We start from the raw sequence: 18,846 nt of genomic DNA, 5'->3' as shown, positions 1-18,846 counted from the left end.
GGAGGATAAGAACTGACCGACTTCTACCTGGATCTTGGGAGAACTTGACTGTTAGTTAACTGTCCTTCTAGTGTCACCAAGGGGAAAGCGTGGCCTCTGACCCTGACAACAGCAGCACCTATGGTTTGGGTGGTTGCCACCTGTGTCTGTGGTTCAGGATGGCTTCAGCCCATTGTCCCCCATCTCGGTGTGGCAACCCAAAGGGCCCACTGAGATTCTGATGGAATCAGAGCCATCTGTTTCCCCAGGCAGAAAGTACAGAAACTGTTGGGTAGCTTCACCATCCAGGTTTAAGAAGGAGAGTCAGAGTACTTTGAAGAGAGGACGTCCAAACTACACCAAGATACAATTACCTGTGCTCACACTGTCTCTTTCATTCGATCTGTCTCTGAGAGCTGCATGACCATGCATGAAGTTTATGTAAATGAATCAGTACTTGATACATTCAGTCTACTTCATCTCCTCTTGGTACAAGATATGAAGGCAAATTACCCAAACATACTGTCAGACTGTCAGGCAGAACATACCGTCACACATTCCATCCCGGACGTCCGGAATAACAATTCCCAATTCCAAACATAGCCTCCTCCAGCCAGCTGCCTGCTTTTTCCCTGCATCTGAACATTCTGGGCATTCCAAGAGTTCTGTAACGGTAAGGATTAGATTTCGCAGTCTGAGTTTTTCTGAAGGGTTTTGAATCCTGCAGATGGGATTCTGCGGGCTTATTCTGGTTCTGATCTGCGACGGCTTGTGTAACCCCTGTGGCTTGTACTGTGAATTAATGTGGATGTTTGCACTGGCCGTGTTCCTTCTTCAGCACACCTGGGATGACCTGACCTGCGGCCTGATGCCGCTATGCTCCCTGATGCTCCTCTCTGCCACATTCATCTATTGCGTGGCTTTTGTGTGTCCCAGGTGTTGGCCGAAAATTTTCTCCGCCATTTGCTCGTGTTTGGCCTGCGCCATGTTCGTTGCAGGTGCTGTCCTAAGGGGTACCTGTCCGACGGGCGGGGTATTCTCCGATTCAGCCAATCCTGGGCAGGCTGTGCTCTTGTGGCAGTGACCGCCAGCTACATGGGCCTGGAGAAGAAACCCCCGTTGTGAGCTCTGGTTTGGTGTGCTCTGGTCTACGTCTGCTGTTTGCTGGTCTCTGTGGTTTTTATCTTGCCGAACTTCTTGAAGCCGTTGAATGCCTTGCTCTGCTTTGCGTTGGATAAACTGAACGTCGTTTTAACATTATTGACGTGGCACTGTACCTTTCCGCTGCTTTTGTGTGGCTAATGTTCGCATAGAGGCATTATAACTTCAGTCATGATCTGAAACTGGGATGTGATCCCAGGTTCAGCAATGTGAACATAGTGTCCATCCTGACCTTCGTCGGCCTGGCTTTGCATGTCGCTGACCTGATCTCGTCTTTTCTGGCACTTTACAAATGGATATAGACCCATTCACATACTCCCTTACTCTCTTCTGCAGAAGGGTCAGAAAAATTACTGACATATTCCCTTTCAGGCCAAGTGGCGCAGTGGGTAGCGCTCTTGCCTCACAACAAGAAGACCCCGGGTTCAATTCCCGGTTGGGCGACCGGGGACCTTTCTGTGGGGAGTGTTTCCTCCCACAGTTCAAAGATATGTAAGCCTCTTGCTCAATGAGCGCTGGGATAAGCTCCTGTGACCCTGATTGGGATAAGTGGCTTAAAGAACGAATAAAAGGTGATTTTATCTCACAGACAAATGATCATTTTCGGTAATAATGCATCAGTAAATATTTGTTTATATAACAGTGGTAATTTGCATAAAAACATTTTTTTTAGGAAACATTGTGGATTTTTGTTAATCCTATGAAAACACCTGTTTCAAAGAGACTAACAAATCATCCAATACACAAATCTGCACAAATCCATTACACAACTGTGTTTGGCAAACTTAACTAGAGAATCTTTCTCAATTTTTAATTTATGGAACTGTGTTAAAGAGAAGGTTTACCCTTTAGTGCTCTCTGCTGGTCAGTCTGTGTGTGTGTGTGTGTGTGTGTGTGAGAGAGAGAGAGAGAGAGAGAGAGAGATAGAGGGAGAGGCTATCATCAAAGCAAAATACATTCAAAGCATCAGTATCTCTTCCTCCCTCTCTCTCTCTCTCTTACACACACACACACACACACACACCTGCTTCTCTTTCTCTCTGTCTCTGACCTAACCACACCCTGTGGCAGTTATGGTTCCTCTGACTTTTATGGCAACCACAATAGTTTATGTAAATCTCTGTCCTAAAGCAACTGAACAATATACTTCTATTCATTTCCAAACTCTGTGAGACAGGGAAAGACACCCATTCACACACTCCAGTCATCTAGTGTCAGACGTCCTCTCCTCCAGAGTTGGTTTTCCTTCCTGCTCCTCAGAATTCCAGGGATTCCCTTTTCCTAAAGATGGGTTTCTGTGGGCTGGGTCGCTCTGACATACTGCGGATCCTGCAGATCGTCTTCTGTGCCCTGGCGCTACTCATCCCCATGTTCCAAGCGAAAATGATCCACCCGTACGGGCTGTGGTGTGAGTTCGTGTGGGTGTTTGGAATGGTTGTGGCCGTGGTCATACTGGTGCTGGAGAAGCTGCTACTGGTGGTGATCCTGCAGGTGTGTCTCCAGCACAGCTGGGACGACCTCAAGTGCGGACTACTGATGCTCTGCACCCTCATGCTCCTCTCTGCCTCCATCATCTATGCCGCGGTCTTCGTGTGCTCTCGCTGCTTTGGGGACATCATCTCTGCCACTTTCTCATTTTTGGCCCTAATTGTGTACGCCGTGGATGCCGTCAAGTCCAAACTCAAGTGTCCCGAAGGATACCTGTCGAATGGGCGGGGCATTCTCCGCTTCAGCCAGTGCTGGGTGGCCTGTATCATCTTGGCAGCGGCCATCATCGCCTACCTGGGCGTTGAGCATAAATATCGTCCAACGGCTCTGGTTTGGTGCATGTTGCTTTACGGCTTCTGTTTGCTGGTCTCCATGGTGATTATTTTGCCTCATTTGCTGAAGCCACTGAATGCATTGTGCTGTTGTGCGCTGGATAAATTGGAGGTCATCATTAACGTGGTTGCTGTGGTACTGTACATCTCCGTAGCCGTGATATGGATTCTGTACGCGTACCGATTCTACAGAAGGACTCAACGGGGGGACATATGGCACAACCGCCGCTCAGATGATGTGAATGTAGTGTCTGTCCTGACCTTCGTCAACCTGTGTTTGTACATCGCTGACTTGATCTGGTCTCTCCTGGCTCTTTACAAACGGATATGAACCAAGTCACTGTCTGACTCACCACTATGAACCCAGTTACTGCCTGACTCTTCACTATGAACCCAGTCACTGCCTGACTCTCCACTATGAACCCAGTCACTGCCTGACTCTCCACTATGAACCCAGTCACTGCCTGACTCTCCACTATGGACCCAGTCACTGCCAGACTCTCCACTATGAACCCAGTCACTGCCCGACTCTCCACTATGAACCCAGTCACTGCCTGACTCTCCAGTTTGAACCCAGTCACTGCCTGACTCTCCACTATGAACCCAGTCACCGTCTGACTCTCCACTATGAACCCAGTCACCATCTGAATCTCCACTATGAACCCAGTCACTGCCTGACTCTCCACTATGGACCCAGTCACTGCCTGACTCTCCACTATGGACCCAGTCACTGCCAGACTCTCCACTATGAACCCAGTCACTGCCCGACTCTCCACTATGAACCCAGTCACTGCCTGACTCTCCAGTTTGAACCCAGTCACTGCCTGACTCTCCACTATGAACCCAGTCACTGTCTGACTCTCCACTATGAACCCAGTCACTGCCTGACTCTCCACTATGGACTCACTTGTCTTCATCGTTTTTTGTGTATTTTTCTTTTTCCTTGTTAATCTTAAGACCTGCACTTGTGATATTCAAGCAGAAAATCTGTAGTCAGGCAGTGATGAAAAGCAACTTCCTGTCCAGATTCAGTCTGAGTGCTGAGATTGAGTAATGGCAGCTGAACTGTGATTGGTTGAAACAGGTCAATTCATGCATATTTGATGAATTACATTTCTACAGCACTGGAGACATGGTGGTTAAAGCAGCACTGGAACTTCTGTATTACTTGCATGACAGATTAATCACCTGTTATATCGCTTCAATGCTGAATAAAAAGTGGAAATTCAAGGAGTAACTTTGGATTATTGTCCATTGAGTTTCATTAAGGATTTAATGATCAAATGACTTTATGGTCCTGAGAAGATGACAATGACAGTGTTATAAAAATCACTGCAATGCAAATCAAACCAGCACTACATTACAGCCCATTTCATTGTCGTTAAAAACACTACACAGAACATACACACATAACATGGAAAGAATGAGAGAGAGAGAGAGAGAGAGAGAGAGAGAGTGAGAGAAAAAGAGAAAGAAAGGGAGACAGAGAGGTATCATTATCTTTCCAGTGAGACGTATTACATTATCTATCTGAGTCCATTTAAGTACTGACAGACTACAACTGACCACACACACACACCTGTTTCTCTTTCTCTCTGTCTCTGATCTAACCACACCCTGTGGCAGTTATGGTTCCTCTGACTTTTATGGCAACCACAATAGTTTATGTAAATCTCTGTCCTAAAGCAACTGAACAATATACTCCTTTTTTTCCAAACTCTTTGAGACAGGGAAAGACACCCATTCACACACTCCAGTCGTCTGGTGTCAGACGTCCTCTCCTCCAGAGTTGGTTTTCCTCCCTACTTCTCAGAATTCCAGAGATTCCCTTTTCCTAACGATGGGTTTCTGCGGGCTGGGTCTCTCTGACGTACTGCGGATCCTGCAGATCGTCTTCTGTGTCCTGGCGCTACTCATCCCCATGTTCCGAGGGAAGATGATCAACCCGTACGCAGTGTGGTGTGAGTTCGTGTGGGTGTTCGGAATGGTTGTGGCCGTGGTCATACTGGTGCTGGAGAAGTGGCTACTGGTGGTGATCCTGCAGGTGTATCTCCAGCACAGCTGGGACGACCTCAAGTGTGGACTACTGATGCTCTGCACCCTCATGCTCCTCTCTGCCTCCATCATCTATGCCGTGGTCTTCGTGGGCTCTTTCTGCTTTGGGGACATCATCTCTGCCATTTTCTCATTTTTGGCCCTGATTGTGTACGCCGTGGATGCCGTCAAGTCCAAGCTCAAGTGTCCTGAAGGATACCTGTCAAACGGGCGGGGCATTCTCCGCTTCAGCCAGTGCTGGGTGGCCTGTATCATCCTGGCAGCAGCCACCAGCGCTTTCCTGGGTGTTGAGCAGATGCATCACATGCTGCCTCTGATGTGGTGCATGCTGGTCTACAGCGTCTGTTTGCTGGTCTCCGCGGTGATTATTTTGGCTCATTTGCTGAAGCCACTGAATGCATTGTGCTGTTGTGCGCTGGATAAATTGGAGGTCATCATTAACGTGGTTGCTGTGGTACTGTATAGCTCCGCGGCTGTGCTATGGATTCTGTACGCGTACCGATACTACAGATGGACTCGATGGTGGGACATATGGCACAACCGCCGCTTAAACGACGTGAACGTAGTGTCTGTCCTGACCTTAGTCAACCTGTGTTTGTACATCGCTGATCTGATCTGGTTTCCCCTGGCTCTTTACAAACGGATATGAACCCAGTCACTGCCTGACTCTCCACTACGAACCCAGTCACTGTCTGACTCTCCACTATGAACCCAGTCACTGCCTGACTCTCCACTATGAACCCAGTCACTGCCTGACTTTCCACTATGAACCCAGTCACCGTCTGAATCTCCACTATGAACCCAGTCACTGTCTGACTCTCCACTATGAATCCAGTCACTGTCTGACTCTCCACTATGAACCCAGTCACTGCCTGACTCTTCACTATGGACTCACTTGTCTTCATCGTTTTTTTGTTTTTTTTCTTTTTACTTGTTGTTCGTAAGACCCGCACTTGTGATATTCAAGCAGAAAATCTATAGTCAGGCAGTGATGAAAAACAACTTCCTGTCCAGATTCAGTCTGAGTGCTGAGACTGAGTAATGGCAGCTGAACTGTGATTGGTTGAAACAGGTCAATTCATGCATATTTGATGAATTACATTTCTACAGCACTGGAGACATGGTGGTTAAAGCAGCACTGGAACTTCTGTATTACTTGCATGACAGATTAATCACCTGTTATATCGCTTCAATGCTGAATAAAAGGTGGAAATTCAAGGAGTAACTTTGGATTATTGTCCATTGAGTTTCATTAAGGATTTAATGATCAAATGACTTTATGGTCCCAAGTAGATGACAATGACAGTGTTATAAAAATCACTCTGCAATGCAAATCAAACCAGCACTACAATACAGTCCATTTCATTGTCGTTAAAAACACTACACAGAACATACACACATAACATAGAAAGAATGAAAGAGAGTGAGAGAAAAAGAGAAAGAAAGGGAGACAGAGAGAGTGAGAGAAAAAGAGAAAGAAAGGGAGACAGAGAGGGAAAAAAGAGAAAGAAAGGGAGACAGAGAGGTATCATTATCTTTCCAGTGAAATGTATTACAGTATCACTCTGAGTCCATTTAAGTACTGACAGACGACAACTGACTACACACACACACACACACACACAAACACACCAGGCCCTGCCTGAGACGCAGGGCAGAATATAACTGACTATTTCAGTCACACTTTAAAATGAAGGCAGAACCAAAGATCAAATGGTGGAAGTTGAAGAAGGAATACAGTCACGCGAAGTTCAGGGAGGAGTTAAAACAGGAACTGGGTGGCAGTGAAGAGCTGCCAGATGGCTGGGAAACTACTGCAGGAGTGGTAAGGGAGACAGCCAGGAAGGTACTGGGTATGTCCTGCAGACGGAGGAAAGAAGACAAGGAGACCTGGTGGTGGAACCAGGAAGTGCAGGAAAGTATATGGAGGAAGTAGTTGGCCAAGAAGAAATGGGACGGTCAGAGAGATGAAGAACGTAGACAAGAGTAAAAGGAAATGCAGCACAAGGCGAGGAGAGAGGTGGCAAAGGCGAAGGAAAAGGCACATTGTGAGTTGTACGAGAGGCTGGACACTAAGGAAGGAGAAAAGGATTTGTACCGATTGGCCAAACAGGGGGACCGAGCTGGGAAGGATGTAGAGCAGGTTAGGGCAATGAAAGACAGAGATGGAGATGTACTGACAAGTGAGGAAAGTCGAGGACAGTGTGCTGAGAAGATGGAAGGAGTACTTGGAGGAGCTGATGAATGAAGAAAACGAGAGAGAAATAAGGTTGGATGGTGGGGTGATAGCAAATCAGGAAGTGCAGTGGATTAGCAAAGATGAAGTAAGAGCAGCTATGAAGAAGATGAAGAGTGGAAAGGCAGTTGGCCCGGATGACATACCTGTGGAGGCTCGGAGATGTTTGGGAGATATGGCAGTGGAGTTCTTAACTAAATTGTTTAACACAATCTTGGACAGGGAGAGGATGCTTGAGGAGTGGAGAAAAAGTGTACTGGTACCAGTTTCAAAGAACAAGGGCGATGTGCAGAGCTGTAGCAACTACAGAGGCATAAAGTTGACCAGCAACAGCATGAAGATATAGGAAAGAATGGTGGAAGCTAGGTTAAGAAGAGAGGTGATGATTAGCGAACAACAGTATGGTTTCATGTCAGGGAAGAGCACTACAGATGCAATGTTTGCTTTGAGACTGTTGATGGAGAAATACAGAGAAGGCCAGAAGGAGTTGCACTGTGTCTTTGTGGATTTAGAGAAAGCATATGACAGGGTGCCGAGAGGGGAGGTGTGGTTTTGTATGAGGAAGTCCGGAGTGGCAAAGAGGTATGTAAGAGTGATACAGGACATGTATGAGGACTGTGTGACAGTGGTGAGGTGTGCGGTAGTAGTGACGGATGGGTTGAAGGTGGAGGTGGGATTACACCAAGGATCGGCTCTGAGCCCTTTCTTGTTTGCAATGGTGATGGACAGGTTGACAGACGAGGTCAGGCAGGAGTCTCCTTGGACTATGATGTTTGCTGATGATATTGTGATCTGTAATGAGAGTAAGGAGCAGGCTGAGGAGAGCCTGGAGAGGTGGAGGTATGCACTGGACAGTAAAGGAATGAAAGTCAGTAGGAGCAAGAGAGAATACATGTGCGTAAATGAGAAGGAGGACTGTGGAACGGTGAAAATGCAAGGAGCAGAGGGGGTAAAGGTGGAAGAGTTTAAATACTTGGGGTCAAAGGAGCAAAATAACAGGGAGTGTAGAAGTGAGGTGAAGAAGAGAGTACAGGCAGGGTGGAGTGGGTGGAGAAGAATGTCAGGAGTGATGTGCGACAGAGGGGTAGCTGCAAGACTGAAAGGGAAGGTTTACAGGATGGTAGTGAGACCAGCTAAGCTGTATGGTTTGGAGGCGGTGGCACTGACGAAAAGACCGGAGGCGGAGCTGGAGGTGGCGGAGCTGAAGATGTCAAGATTTGCGTTGGGAGTGACGAGGATGGACAGGATCAGAAACGAGTACATTAGAGGGACGGCCCACGTCGGACGGTTTGGAGACAGAGTAAGAGAGGCGAGACTGAGGTGGTCTGGTCATGTGTGGAGGAAAGACGCTGGGTACGTTGGGAAAAGGATGAGAAAAGGACGGGAAAAGGATGGGAAAAGGATGCTGATTCTGGTAGGACTTTGTTTTACCGGTCCGGTGTCCAGAAAGAATTTATCTTACCCGACAAATCTGAAACTTACCGGTCACGTTTCAATAACAGTCTATGTTACAAATACAGTGTAGCGATTGAGTGAAACCTCAATGTTAGCCGCTAAATTGTAGGCTTTTACGAAGTATCTGTAACCTGTAACATATGTAGGCTGTTTAAAAAAGGCTAGGCCTACATGGCATCAAATGTAGCCTGTAGGCTACCAGGTAACATTTTATTTTCCACTTTTTTTCATTGCGACAAAGTCCTCTGCTGCTGACTTGAAATCAAAGGTGTCCAACGCGACTTTGTGGCTTGCAACGTGCATAGGCCGCGTCACTCTCTCCTCCTCCAGACGACTTTGCAGGGACAGCCTTCGTTATAGCTACGTTTTGTATGAGCATTATTACAGGATATTTTGACTGGCAAGCTTTTCATTTATTGATTTTTTTAAATCAATTTTACCAGGAAAAACCCGGTAATTACTGGGTAACGGAAACCCTGATAATATACATAGAGAAATTTGTAAAGTCAGGATTGTGGGAGCTGGTTAATGTCACATAGATGAAGAGATGATGCAGAGACTACAGTCAGGGAGAAGGCAGTGGGATGTTCTGCTTTTCTCCAGCTTTCCCGACGGCCACTAGAGGTCACTGGGGGGTTGAGAGAGTGGTAACATAACTACAGCTGGGAACTCCTGGAGTCCTGCCGGCTGTCTCTGGAGTCAGTGGACTGTTCTGCACGTCTCCACTGAGGGGAGACACTCCACTATGCAGACGGCTGCCTGCACTGCAGAGTCCTACTACTCTACCATGGTGGAGCCCAGGGAAGAAGAGGAGGTTCTTCCACTGCAGTTCCTGGGACACCTCAAACCCACAGCATGTCCTTCCCATGTCTTTCTGTTGGTCTTCATTTCCCTGTCCATCTCTCTGTCCTGCAGCAGCATCCAAGTCACTGCCGGAAGAAGCTGAACTGGTCCAGTGACCCACATCCCAGTGGTCACCGGGAACTCCGGCTATACCCACAAGCCCCTTTGAGCACTTCTTTCCAGAAACTTCTGCTCTTCCTCGTGTATTCACTGCCCTCTGCAGAGTGGACCCATGTTCCGGCCATAGAGGAAGCACAGTAAAGACAGCACCAGTGGGGTTGCCAGGTCTTATACTGAGGACTTATGGTTGGAGACATCAGGGGAATGCACCAGTTTGCAAGGAGACACAGTCCACCTGGAGCAACTTAATAACTTAAACAACTTAAATAACTGAAGCTGGAGGTTATTTTTTACGTTACTGATGTGGCACTAAAGAAAGATTCATGAGTAATGCAGTATTGGAGTCATAAGATATAGGCTGACATGAGTCATGCTAAATGTAGAAAATGCACTGTGAAGGGACAACTAAAAATAATTTACTCAGTAACTCCAGATCTGATTCCAAATGCTGTAATGCAGAACTGCCAGGTGAATGAATGAGTTGCTGAGAGGCCTTCATACATTATATATAAATACATACCTTATACACGCATTACAAACTTTATTTCACCACATTACGGGAGAGACATGATCACCAAATTTGTCTGACATCTCACATGTTATAAGCACTATTTCTAACTATAAAAAGCAAAAGTGAAATTCAGTGAAAGGGGTGACATGTTGGAAATGATTACGAGTTTATTTTCATATAGAGCTGGGAAGTGAGATCCGATCTCAAGTGGTCAGGACAGACACGAATTCTAAAGCCAGGTGTAAACGGACGTCCTTAGAGATGTCCACTTGTGATCGGATCACAAAAATCAGATCTCAATGCAAGGTTTAAACAGGGTCAAAAGGTGGAGACTCTGGGTATGTGTTAGTTTTTATGGACATGTTTCCATTTTTACTGTAATGATCTTAACCCTGTACTGCATCCTGTAACTCCCAGGTAACAAACTCTATTTTAGCTTGTTTAAAGAAAATAAGACATTCCATTTCTTTGGTAAGCCCTTGATCAGAAGTGGAAACCCAAATACTAACCAATGAACTTGCAAGAAAAATGGTCACATGCCCCACAGGTTGCTATTTGCTTCCTCTTTTGACACATGTGCACATGTCACATGGGGCCATATTTACTCTCACAAGAAATGCATTTTTCACTAATTTTCCTCCAGGTAATCATTTACAAAAAAATAATCGACCTTCACTGGTGTGTAAAGATGTATTTTCAAAAACTTCACATGACATATCAATGTATGTGTCATAGGAAATTACAAAAAACTGTATGTTGCCCTGAAGTAACATTATGCCATAATGGAATCACATAAGGTATACTATGTACAGTAAGCACAGTAAGTAACGTATATTACATTTGTAAGGAACAGAGTTAGAATTATCATCAAAATGTATTTCCCATGAATAAGACTTTTGTAATGCATACAAAAGAACATGCAATTCACATATTAATATTTTACAATCATATTTAATATATAATTATGTATATATATGGCATATATATTATATATATGCGTGTATATGAAATTGGTAATGCATTAAAAAACAGGTAAATCTGTTTGTTCAAGTGTTTGGTTAAAGAAATTGATGTTTAAAATAAATATTTTTCCTTTTTGCATGAAAATATCAATTGTTTCATTTTCATTTTTCATTTTTTTCATCTTCATATTTTGATCATAACTGCATAATGTTGCTCTGAGGTAACAGACCCTAAAAATATATAGAAAATTTAAAAATCATGAAAATGTATATTGATACTGTTAAAGTGTCCTAGTTTAAGCAGAAAAAACATTACAAATATTTTTTTACCCATGTATATCATAATGCATGCAGTAGAGGGTTAAATGATTCAGGAAACTCAAAACAATGAGTTACACTTTGCAAAATGTTGATGTAAGAAGAAAAAAAAAACAACCCTCACTTAGTAAAAGACACTCTTTTGTCATCTATATGTTACGTATGTTAATACATATTTGTTTTTTTATGTAACATTTTTTTTACTGTGGAACATACCCTGAAGGAAGCCTTGCAAACTAGGAGTAAACTGCAGCACTCGACTGAAAACTAAGCATCTATTTTGTTGCACTTATGTCAAATAAAATTAACTGAAAATTTGGGGAGTAACATTTTGGATTGTTGTCCACTGAATTTACATATATAAAGGTAGAGAGAGAGAGAGAGAGGGAGAGAGAGATCACTTTTCTTTTCTCATTAACACTTTCTCACGAGTTCTGAGGGATAATTGGAGTGAATGAAAGCTTTGGTACAATATCTCAATAAGTCACTGAACAAGTGAAAACTTTTCAGACAGTGAGTCTGAGTCAGTCACAGTCATTGTGAAATGGATTAGACTCAAGCGGCTGTGGAGGAGAGTGGTGTGTGTGTGTGTGTGTGTGTGTGTCTGGTGTGAAAATGACTAGACTGAACCTGCCTGTGGAGGAGACCAGATCCATGAAGACAAGTTGATGTCCATGTGTTGTGGATGATTTTTATGTCAAAGACAAATGATCGTTTTGTGTAATATTTAGGGGTGTAACGATTCACCATACGAATCAGAAACCGGTTTTAACGTTAAAGATGCGACTACATCGATACGTGGACCCCTTGATCGATCTAAATATACCATGAATCGTTCGATGGAACGATTCTAAACTTACGGAGCGGTTGACTGAAGCGCTGCTACCTATTCTACTTCAGTATTTAACTGCTGCGGAAGAGTCACTGATCAAATGTTATAAGTCACGTTACTTTCAAAATAATATTGACAGCCTCTCACTCGCCAGTAAATCTGCACAGCATCTCACATTGACATTTTACCTTTTACGAGAGTAATGTTAGCCTTGCTTGCGAGGTAAAACCAAGAACAACACGTCCCACAGCTGACACGGTTTACAGTGCACCATCAAATTTAAAATCTAAAGTTTGGAAGACAATTGGATTTTATAAGAAGGAAGGAAAATTTGACAAAAGTCTGGTTAATTGTAAGGTCTGTAGAGCAGCGATTAAGTACAGTGGTAGCACGACAAATCTTACCACTGACCTGCTGAGACGGCATGGGATCGAGGGATCTGAGGATGCTAATGCAGCTAGCACAAGCAAGAACAGGCAATACAAAGACACGGATATTAAACACTTTGTCCAACCACAACGCAGCCACAACACGGCGAGGTCTAAGGTAAACACGGCATCTATAATCTGTTTTAAGGACTTAAAATGTTTGTTCATAGAGCAACTCTTTTTTTGTGTCTGTATCCGATGGAAAAGTAATAAACACAATGACATGTAATTCTAAAATGACTTGTCTTAAATTCTTTCCTGTGCCATAACGTAACAAAATACTTGGGATTACCTGGTCTTTTATGAAGTATATCTACTTGAAGATAAGCTGTGCCAGTTTTATAGAATTGGCTTATTTTAATTTATAATTGAAAATGAAAGTCTATATTAAACAAATGTTAAGAACTGTATCAGATTGCATCGCATCGAATCGTGCCGAATAGCGCCGAATCGAATCACACCGGGTCGTTTCATATTAAAATGTATCATCCCTGAATCGTATCGTAGCCCATGTATCTAGATACGTATCGGATCGTCTTATCAGGTAGAGAAGCACATTCCTAGTAATAATGCATCAGTAAATATTTGTTTATATGACAGTGGTAATGTACGTAAAAGCACTTTTTTTAAAAAAGAAAAGCTGTGGATTTTTGTTCATCTTTTGAAGACTCCTGTTTCAAAGAGGCTAAGAAATCATTCAGCGCACAAATCTGTCAACAGTGTTTGGCCAAATTAACCGAAGAAGTTTACCCTCTAGTGCTCTCTGCTGGTCAGTGTGTCTGTGTGTCTGTTTGTGTATGTGTGTGTGTGTGAGAGAGAAAGGGAGAAAGAGAGAGAGACACAGAAAATGACTATGAAATGACAGCAAAATACATTCAAAGCAAGTATGTCTCTCTCTCTCTCTCTCTCTCTCTCACACACACACACACACACACATACACACACACACCTGTTTCTCTTTCTCTCTGTCTCTGATCTAACCACACCCTGTGGCAGTTATGGTTCCTCTGACTTTTGTGGCAACCGCAATAGTTTATGTAAATCTCTCAGTCCGAAAGCAACTGAACAATGTACTTCTATTCATTTCCAAACTCTGTGAGACAGGGAACGACACCCATTCACACACTCCAGTCGTCTAGTGTCAGACGTCCTCTCCTCCAGAGTTGGTTTTCCTCCCTGCTTCTCAGAATTCCAGAGATTCCCTTTTCCTAAAGATGGGTGGCTGCAAGGTTGGTCTCTCTGACGTACTGCGGATCCTGCAGATCGTCTTCTGTGCCCTGGCGCTACTCATCCCCATGTTCCGAGGGAAGATGATCCACCCGTATGGAGTGTGGTGTGAGTTCGTGTGGATGTTTGGATTAGTCGTGGCCGTGGTCATACTGGTGCTGGAGAAGCTGCAACTGGTGTTGATCCTGCAGGTGTGTCTCCAGCACAGCTGGGACGACCTCAAGTGTGGACTACTGATGCTCTGCACCCTCATGCTCCTCTCTGCCTCCATCATCTATGCCGTGGTCTTCGTGTGCTCTCGCTGCTTTTGGGGCGTCATCTCTGCCATTTTCTCATTTTTGGCCCTAATTGTGTACGCTGTGGATGCCGTCAAGTCCAAGCTCAAATGCCCCAAAGGATACCTGTCGAACGGGCGGGGCATTCTCCGCTTCAGCCAGTGCTGGGTGGCCTGTATCATCCTGGCTGCGGTCGCCAGTGCGTTCCTGGGTGTTGAGCGGATGCATCGGCTGTCGGCTCTGGTTTGGTGTATTCTGGTCTACAGCGTCTGTTTGCTGGTCTCCATGGTGATTATTTTGCCTCATTTGCTGAAGCCGCTGAACGCGATGCTCTGCTTTGCGCTGGATAAATTGGAGGTCATCATTAACGTGGTTGCTGTGGTACTGTACATCTCCGCGGCCGTGCTATGGATTCTGTACGCGTACCGATTCTACAGATGGACTCGATGGTGGGACATATGGCACAACCGCCGCTTAGACGATGTGAACGTAGTGTCTGTCCTGACCTTCGTCAACCTGGGTTTGTACATCGCTGATCTGATCTGGTCTCTCCTGGCTCTTTACAAACGGATATGAACCCAGTCACTGCCTGACTCTCCACTATGGACCCAGTTACTGCCTGACTCTCCACTATGAACCCAGTCACTGCCTGACTCTCCACTATGGACCCAGTCACTGCCAGACTCTCCACTATGAACCCAGTCACTGCCCGACTCTCCACTATGAACCCAGTCACTGCCTGACTCTCCACTATGAACCCAGTCACTGCCTGACTCTCCACTATGGACTCACTTGTCTTCATCGTTTTTTGTGTATTTTTCTTTTTCCTTGTTAATCTTAAGACCCGCACTTATGATATTCAAGCAGAAAATCTGTAGTCAGGCAATGATGAAAAGCAACTTCCTGTCCAGATTCAGTCTGAGTGCTGAGACTGAGTAATGGCAGCTGAACTGTGATTGGTTGAAACAGGTCAATTCATGCATATTTGATGAATTACATTTCTACAGCACTGGAGACATGGTGGTTAAAGCAGCACTGGAACTTCTGTATTACTTGCATGACAGATTAATCACCTGTTATATCGCTTCAATGCTGAATAAAAAGTGGAAATTCAAGGAGTAACTTTGGATTATTGTCCATTGAGTTTCATTAAGGATTTAATGATCAAATGAGTTTATAAAAATCACTCTGCAATGCAAATCAAACCAGCACTACAATACAGTCCATTTCATTGTCTTTAAAAACACTACACAGAACATACACACATAACATGGAAAGAATGAGGGAGAGAGACAGTGAGAGAGAATGAGAGAAAAAGAGAAAGAAAGGGAGACAGAGAGGTATCATTATCTTTCCAGTGAGACGTATTACATTATCTATCTGAGTCCATTTAAGTACTGACAGACTACAACTGACCACACACACACACCTGTTTCTCTTTCTCTCTGTCTCTGATCTAACCACACCCTGTGGCAGTTATGGTTCCTCTGACTTTTATGGCAACCACAATAGTTTATGTAAATCTCTGTCCTAAAGCAACTGAACAATATACTCCTTTTTTTTCCAAACTCTGTGAGACATGGAAAGACACCCATTCACATGCTCCAGTCGTCTAGCGTCAGACGTCCTCTCCTCCAGAGTTGGTTTTCCTCCCTACTTCTCAGAATTCCAGGGATTCCCTTTTCCTAAAGATGGGTTTCTGTGGGCTGGGTCGCTCTGACATACTGCGGATCCTGCAGATCGTCTTCTGTGCCCTGGCGCTACTCATCCCCATGTTCCGAGGGAAGATGATCAACCCGTACGGAGTGTGGTGTGAGTTCGTGTGGGTGTTTGGAATGGTTGTTGCCGTGGTCATACTGGTGCTGGAGAAGCTGCTACTGGTGGTGATCCTGCAGGTGTGTCTCCAGCACAGCTGGGACGACCTCAAGTGCGGACTACTGATGCTCTGCACCCTCATGCTCCTCTCTGCCTCCATCATCTATGCCGTGGTCTTCGTGTGCTCTCGCTGCTTTGGGGACATCATCTCTGCCATTTTCTCATTTTTGGCCCTGATTGTGTACGCCGTGGATGCCGTCAAGTCCAAGCTCAAATGCCCCAAAGGATACCTGTCGAACGGGCGGGGCATTCTCCGCTTCAGCCAGTGCTGGGTGGCCTGTATCATCCTGGCGGCAGCCACCAGCGCTTTCCTGGGTGTTGAGCGGATGGATCACATGCTGCCTCTGATGTGGTGCATGCTGGTCTACAGCGTCTGTTTGCTGGTCTCCGCGGTGATTATTTTGGCTCATTTGCTGAAGCCACTGAATGCATTGTGCTGTTGTGCACTGGATAAATTGGAGGTCATCATTAACGTGGTTGCTGTGGTACTGTATAGCTCCGCGGCCGTGCTATGGATTCTGTACGCGTACCGATACTACAGAAGGAATCGATGGGGGGACATATGGCACAACCGCCGCTTAGACGACGTGAACGTAGTGTCTGTCCTGACCTTCGTCAACCTGGGTTTGTACACCGCTGATCTGATCTGGTCTCTCCTGGCTCTTTACAAACGGATATGAACCCAGTCACTGCCTGACTCACCACTATGAACCCAGTTACTGCCTGACTCTCCACTATGAACCCAGTCACTGCCTGACTCTCCACTATGGACCCAGTCACTGCCTGACTCTCCACTATGGACCCAGTCACTGCCTGACTCTCCACTATGAACCCAGTCACTGTCTGACTCTCCACTATGGACCCAGTCACTGCCTGACTCTCCACTATGAACCCAGTCACTGCCTGACTCTCCAGTTTGAACCCAGTCACTGCCTGACTCTCCACTATGAACCCAGTCACCGTCTGAATCTCCACTATGAACCCAGTCACTGTCTGACTCTCCACTATGAATCCAGTCACTGTCTGACTCTCCACTATGAACCCAGTCACCGTCTGAATCTCCACTATGAACCCAGTCACTGCCTGACTCTCCACTATGAACCCAGTCACTGCCTGACTCTCCACTATGGACCCAGTCACTGCCTGACTCTCCACTATGAACCCAGTCACTGCCCGAATCTTCACTATGGACTCACTTGTCTTCATCGTTTTTTGTGAATTTTTCTTTTTCCTTGTTAATCTTAAGACCCACACTTGTGATATTCAAGCAGAAAATCTATAGTCAGGCAATGATGAAAAGCAACTTCCTGTCCAGATTCAGTCTGAGTGCTGAGACTGAGTAATGGCAGCTGAACTGTGATTGGTTGAAACAGGTCAATTCATGCATATTTGATGAATTACATTTCTACAGCACTGGAGACATGGTGGTTAAAGCAGCACTGGAACTTCTGTATTACTTGCATGACAGATTAATCACCTGTTATATCGCTTCAATGCCGAATAAAAAGTGGAAATTCAAGGAGTAACTTTGGATTATTGTCCATTGAGTTTCATTAAGGATTTAATGATCAAATGAGTTTATAAAAATCACTCTGCAATGCAAATCAAACCAGCACTACAATACAGTCCATTTCATTGTCTTTAAAAACACTACACAGAACATACACACATAACATGGAAAGAATGAGGGAGAGAGACAGTGAGAGAGAATGAGAGAAAAAGAGAAAGAAAGGGAGACAGAGAGGTATCATTATCTTTCCAGTGAGACGTATTACATTATCTATCTGAGTCCATTTAAGTACTGACAGACTACAACTGACCACACACACACACCTGTTTCTCTTTCTCTCTGTCTCTGATCTAACCACACCCTGTGGCAGTTATGGTTCCTCTGACTTTTATGGCAACCACAATAGTTTATGTAAATCTCTGTCCTAAAGCAACTGAACAATATACTCCTTTTTTTTCCAAACTCTGTGAGACATGGAAAGACACCCATTCACATGCTCCAGTCGTCTAGCGTCAGACGTCCTCTCCTCCAGAGTTGGTTTTCCTCCCTACTTCTCAGAATTCCAGGGATTCCCTTTTCCTAAAGATGGGTTTCTGTGGGCTGGGTCGCTCTGACATACTGCGGATCCTGCAGATCGTCTTCTGTGCCCTGGCGCTACTCATCCCCATGTTCCGAGGGAAGATGATCAACCCGTACGGAGTGTGGTGTGAGTTCGTGTGGGTGTTTGGAATGGTTGTTGCCGTGGTCATACTGGTGCTGGAGAAGCTGCTACTGGTGGTGATCCTGCAGGTGTGTCTCCAGCACAGCTGGGACGACCTCAAGTGCGGACTACTGATGCTCTGCACCCTCATGCTCCTCTCTGCCTCCATCATCTATGCCGTGGTCTTCGTGTGCTCTCGCTGCTTTGGGGACATCATCTCTGCCATTTTCTCATTTTTGGCCCTGATTGTGTACGCCGTGGATGCCGTCAAGTCCAAGCTCAAATGCCCCAAAGGATACCTGTCGAACGGGCGGGGCATTCTCCGCTTCAGCCAGTGCTGGGTGGCCTGTATCATCCTGGCGGCAGCCACCAGCGCTTTCCTGGGTGTTGAGCGGATGGATCACATGCTGCCTCTGATGTGGTGCATGCTGGTCTACAGCTTCTGTTTGCTGGTCTCCGCGGTGATTATTTTGGCTCATTTGCTGAAGCCACTGAATGCATTGTGCTGTTGTGCACTGGATAAATTGGAGGTCATCATT

The 18,846-nt window shown here is 45.3% G+C and overlaps 4 protein-coding genes across 4 annotated transcripts; all 4 read left to right on the top strand.

Annotated features, from left to right (window-relative positions):
• Positions 1-2,427: 2,427 nt before the first annotated feature.
• LOC115808755 (myeloid-associated differentiation marker-like protein 2) lies at positions 2,428-3,291 on the top strand. Its single transcript, XM_030770217.1, has one exon. The coding sequence runs from the start codon at positions 2,428-2,430 to the stop codon at positions 3,289-3,291; it is 864 nt and encodes a 287-aa protein (XP_030626077.1).
• Positions 3,292-4,800: 1,509 nt separating this feature from the next.
• On the top strand, positions 4,801-5,664 carry LOC115808753 (myeloid-associated differentiation marker-like protein 2). The gene has a single exon (XM_030770212.1). It carries the CDS (start codon positions 4,801-4,803, stop codon positions 5,662-5,664), a length of 864 nt encoding a protein of 287 aa, XP_030626072.1.
• An 8,270-nt stretch (positions 5,665-13,934) lies between these two features.
• Positions 13,935-14,798, top strand: LOC115808751 (myeloid-associated differentiation marker-like protein 2). The gene has a single exon (XM_030770210.1). It carries the CDS (start codon positions 13,935-13,937, stop codon positions 14,796-14,798), a length of 864 nt encoding a protein of 287 aa, XP_030626070.1.
• Positions 14,799-15,913: 1,115 nt separating this feature from the next.
• Positions 15,914-16,777, top strand: LOC115808745 (myeloid-associated differentiation marker-like protein 2). The gene has a single exon (XM_030770205.1). It carries the CDS (start codon positions 15,914-15,916, stop codon positions 16,775-16,777), a length of 864 nt encoding a protein of 287 aa, XP_030626065.1.
• Positions 16,778-18,846: the final 2,069 nt, after the last annotated feature.

The sequence above is a fragment of the Chanos chanos genome, chromosome 3 (genome assembly GCF_902362185.1).
Source record: "Chanos chanos chromosome 3, fChaCha1.1, whole genome shotgun sequence".
NCBI classification, from domain to species: domain Eukaryota; kingdom Metazoa; phylum Chordata; class Actinopteri; order Gonorynchiformes; family Chanidae; genus Chanos; species Chanos chanos.
Note: the sequence above shows the minus strand (reverse complement) of the source record. Positions and strands in the feature narration are given on the sequence as shown.

Coding starts and splice junctions, on each gene's coding strand:
- LOC115808755 (XM_030770217.1), top strand. CDS start 2,428: ATGGGTTTCTGTGGGCTGGGTCGCTCTGACATACTGCGGATCCTGCAG.
- LOC115808753 (XM_030770212.1), top strand. CDS start 4,801: ATGGGTTTCTGCGGGCTGGGTCTCTCTGACGTACTGCGGATCCTGCAG.
- LOC115808751 (XM_030770210.1), top strand. CDS start 13,935: ATGGGTGGCTGCAAGGTTGGTCTCTCTGACGTACTGCGGATCCTGCAG.
- LOC115808745 (XM_030770205.1), top strand. CDS start 15,914: ATGGGTTTCTGTGGGCTGGGTCGCTCTGACATACTGCGGATCCTGCAG.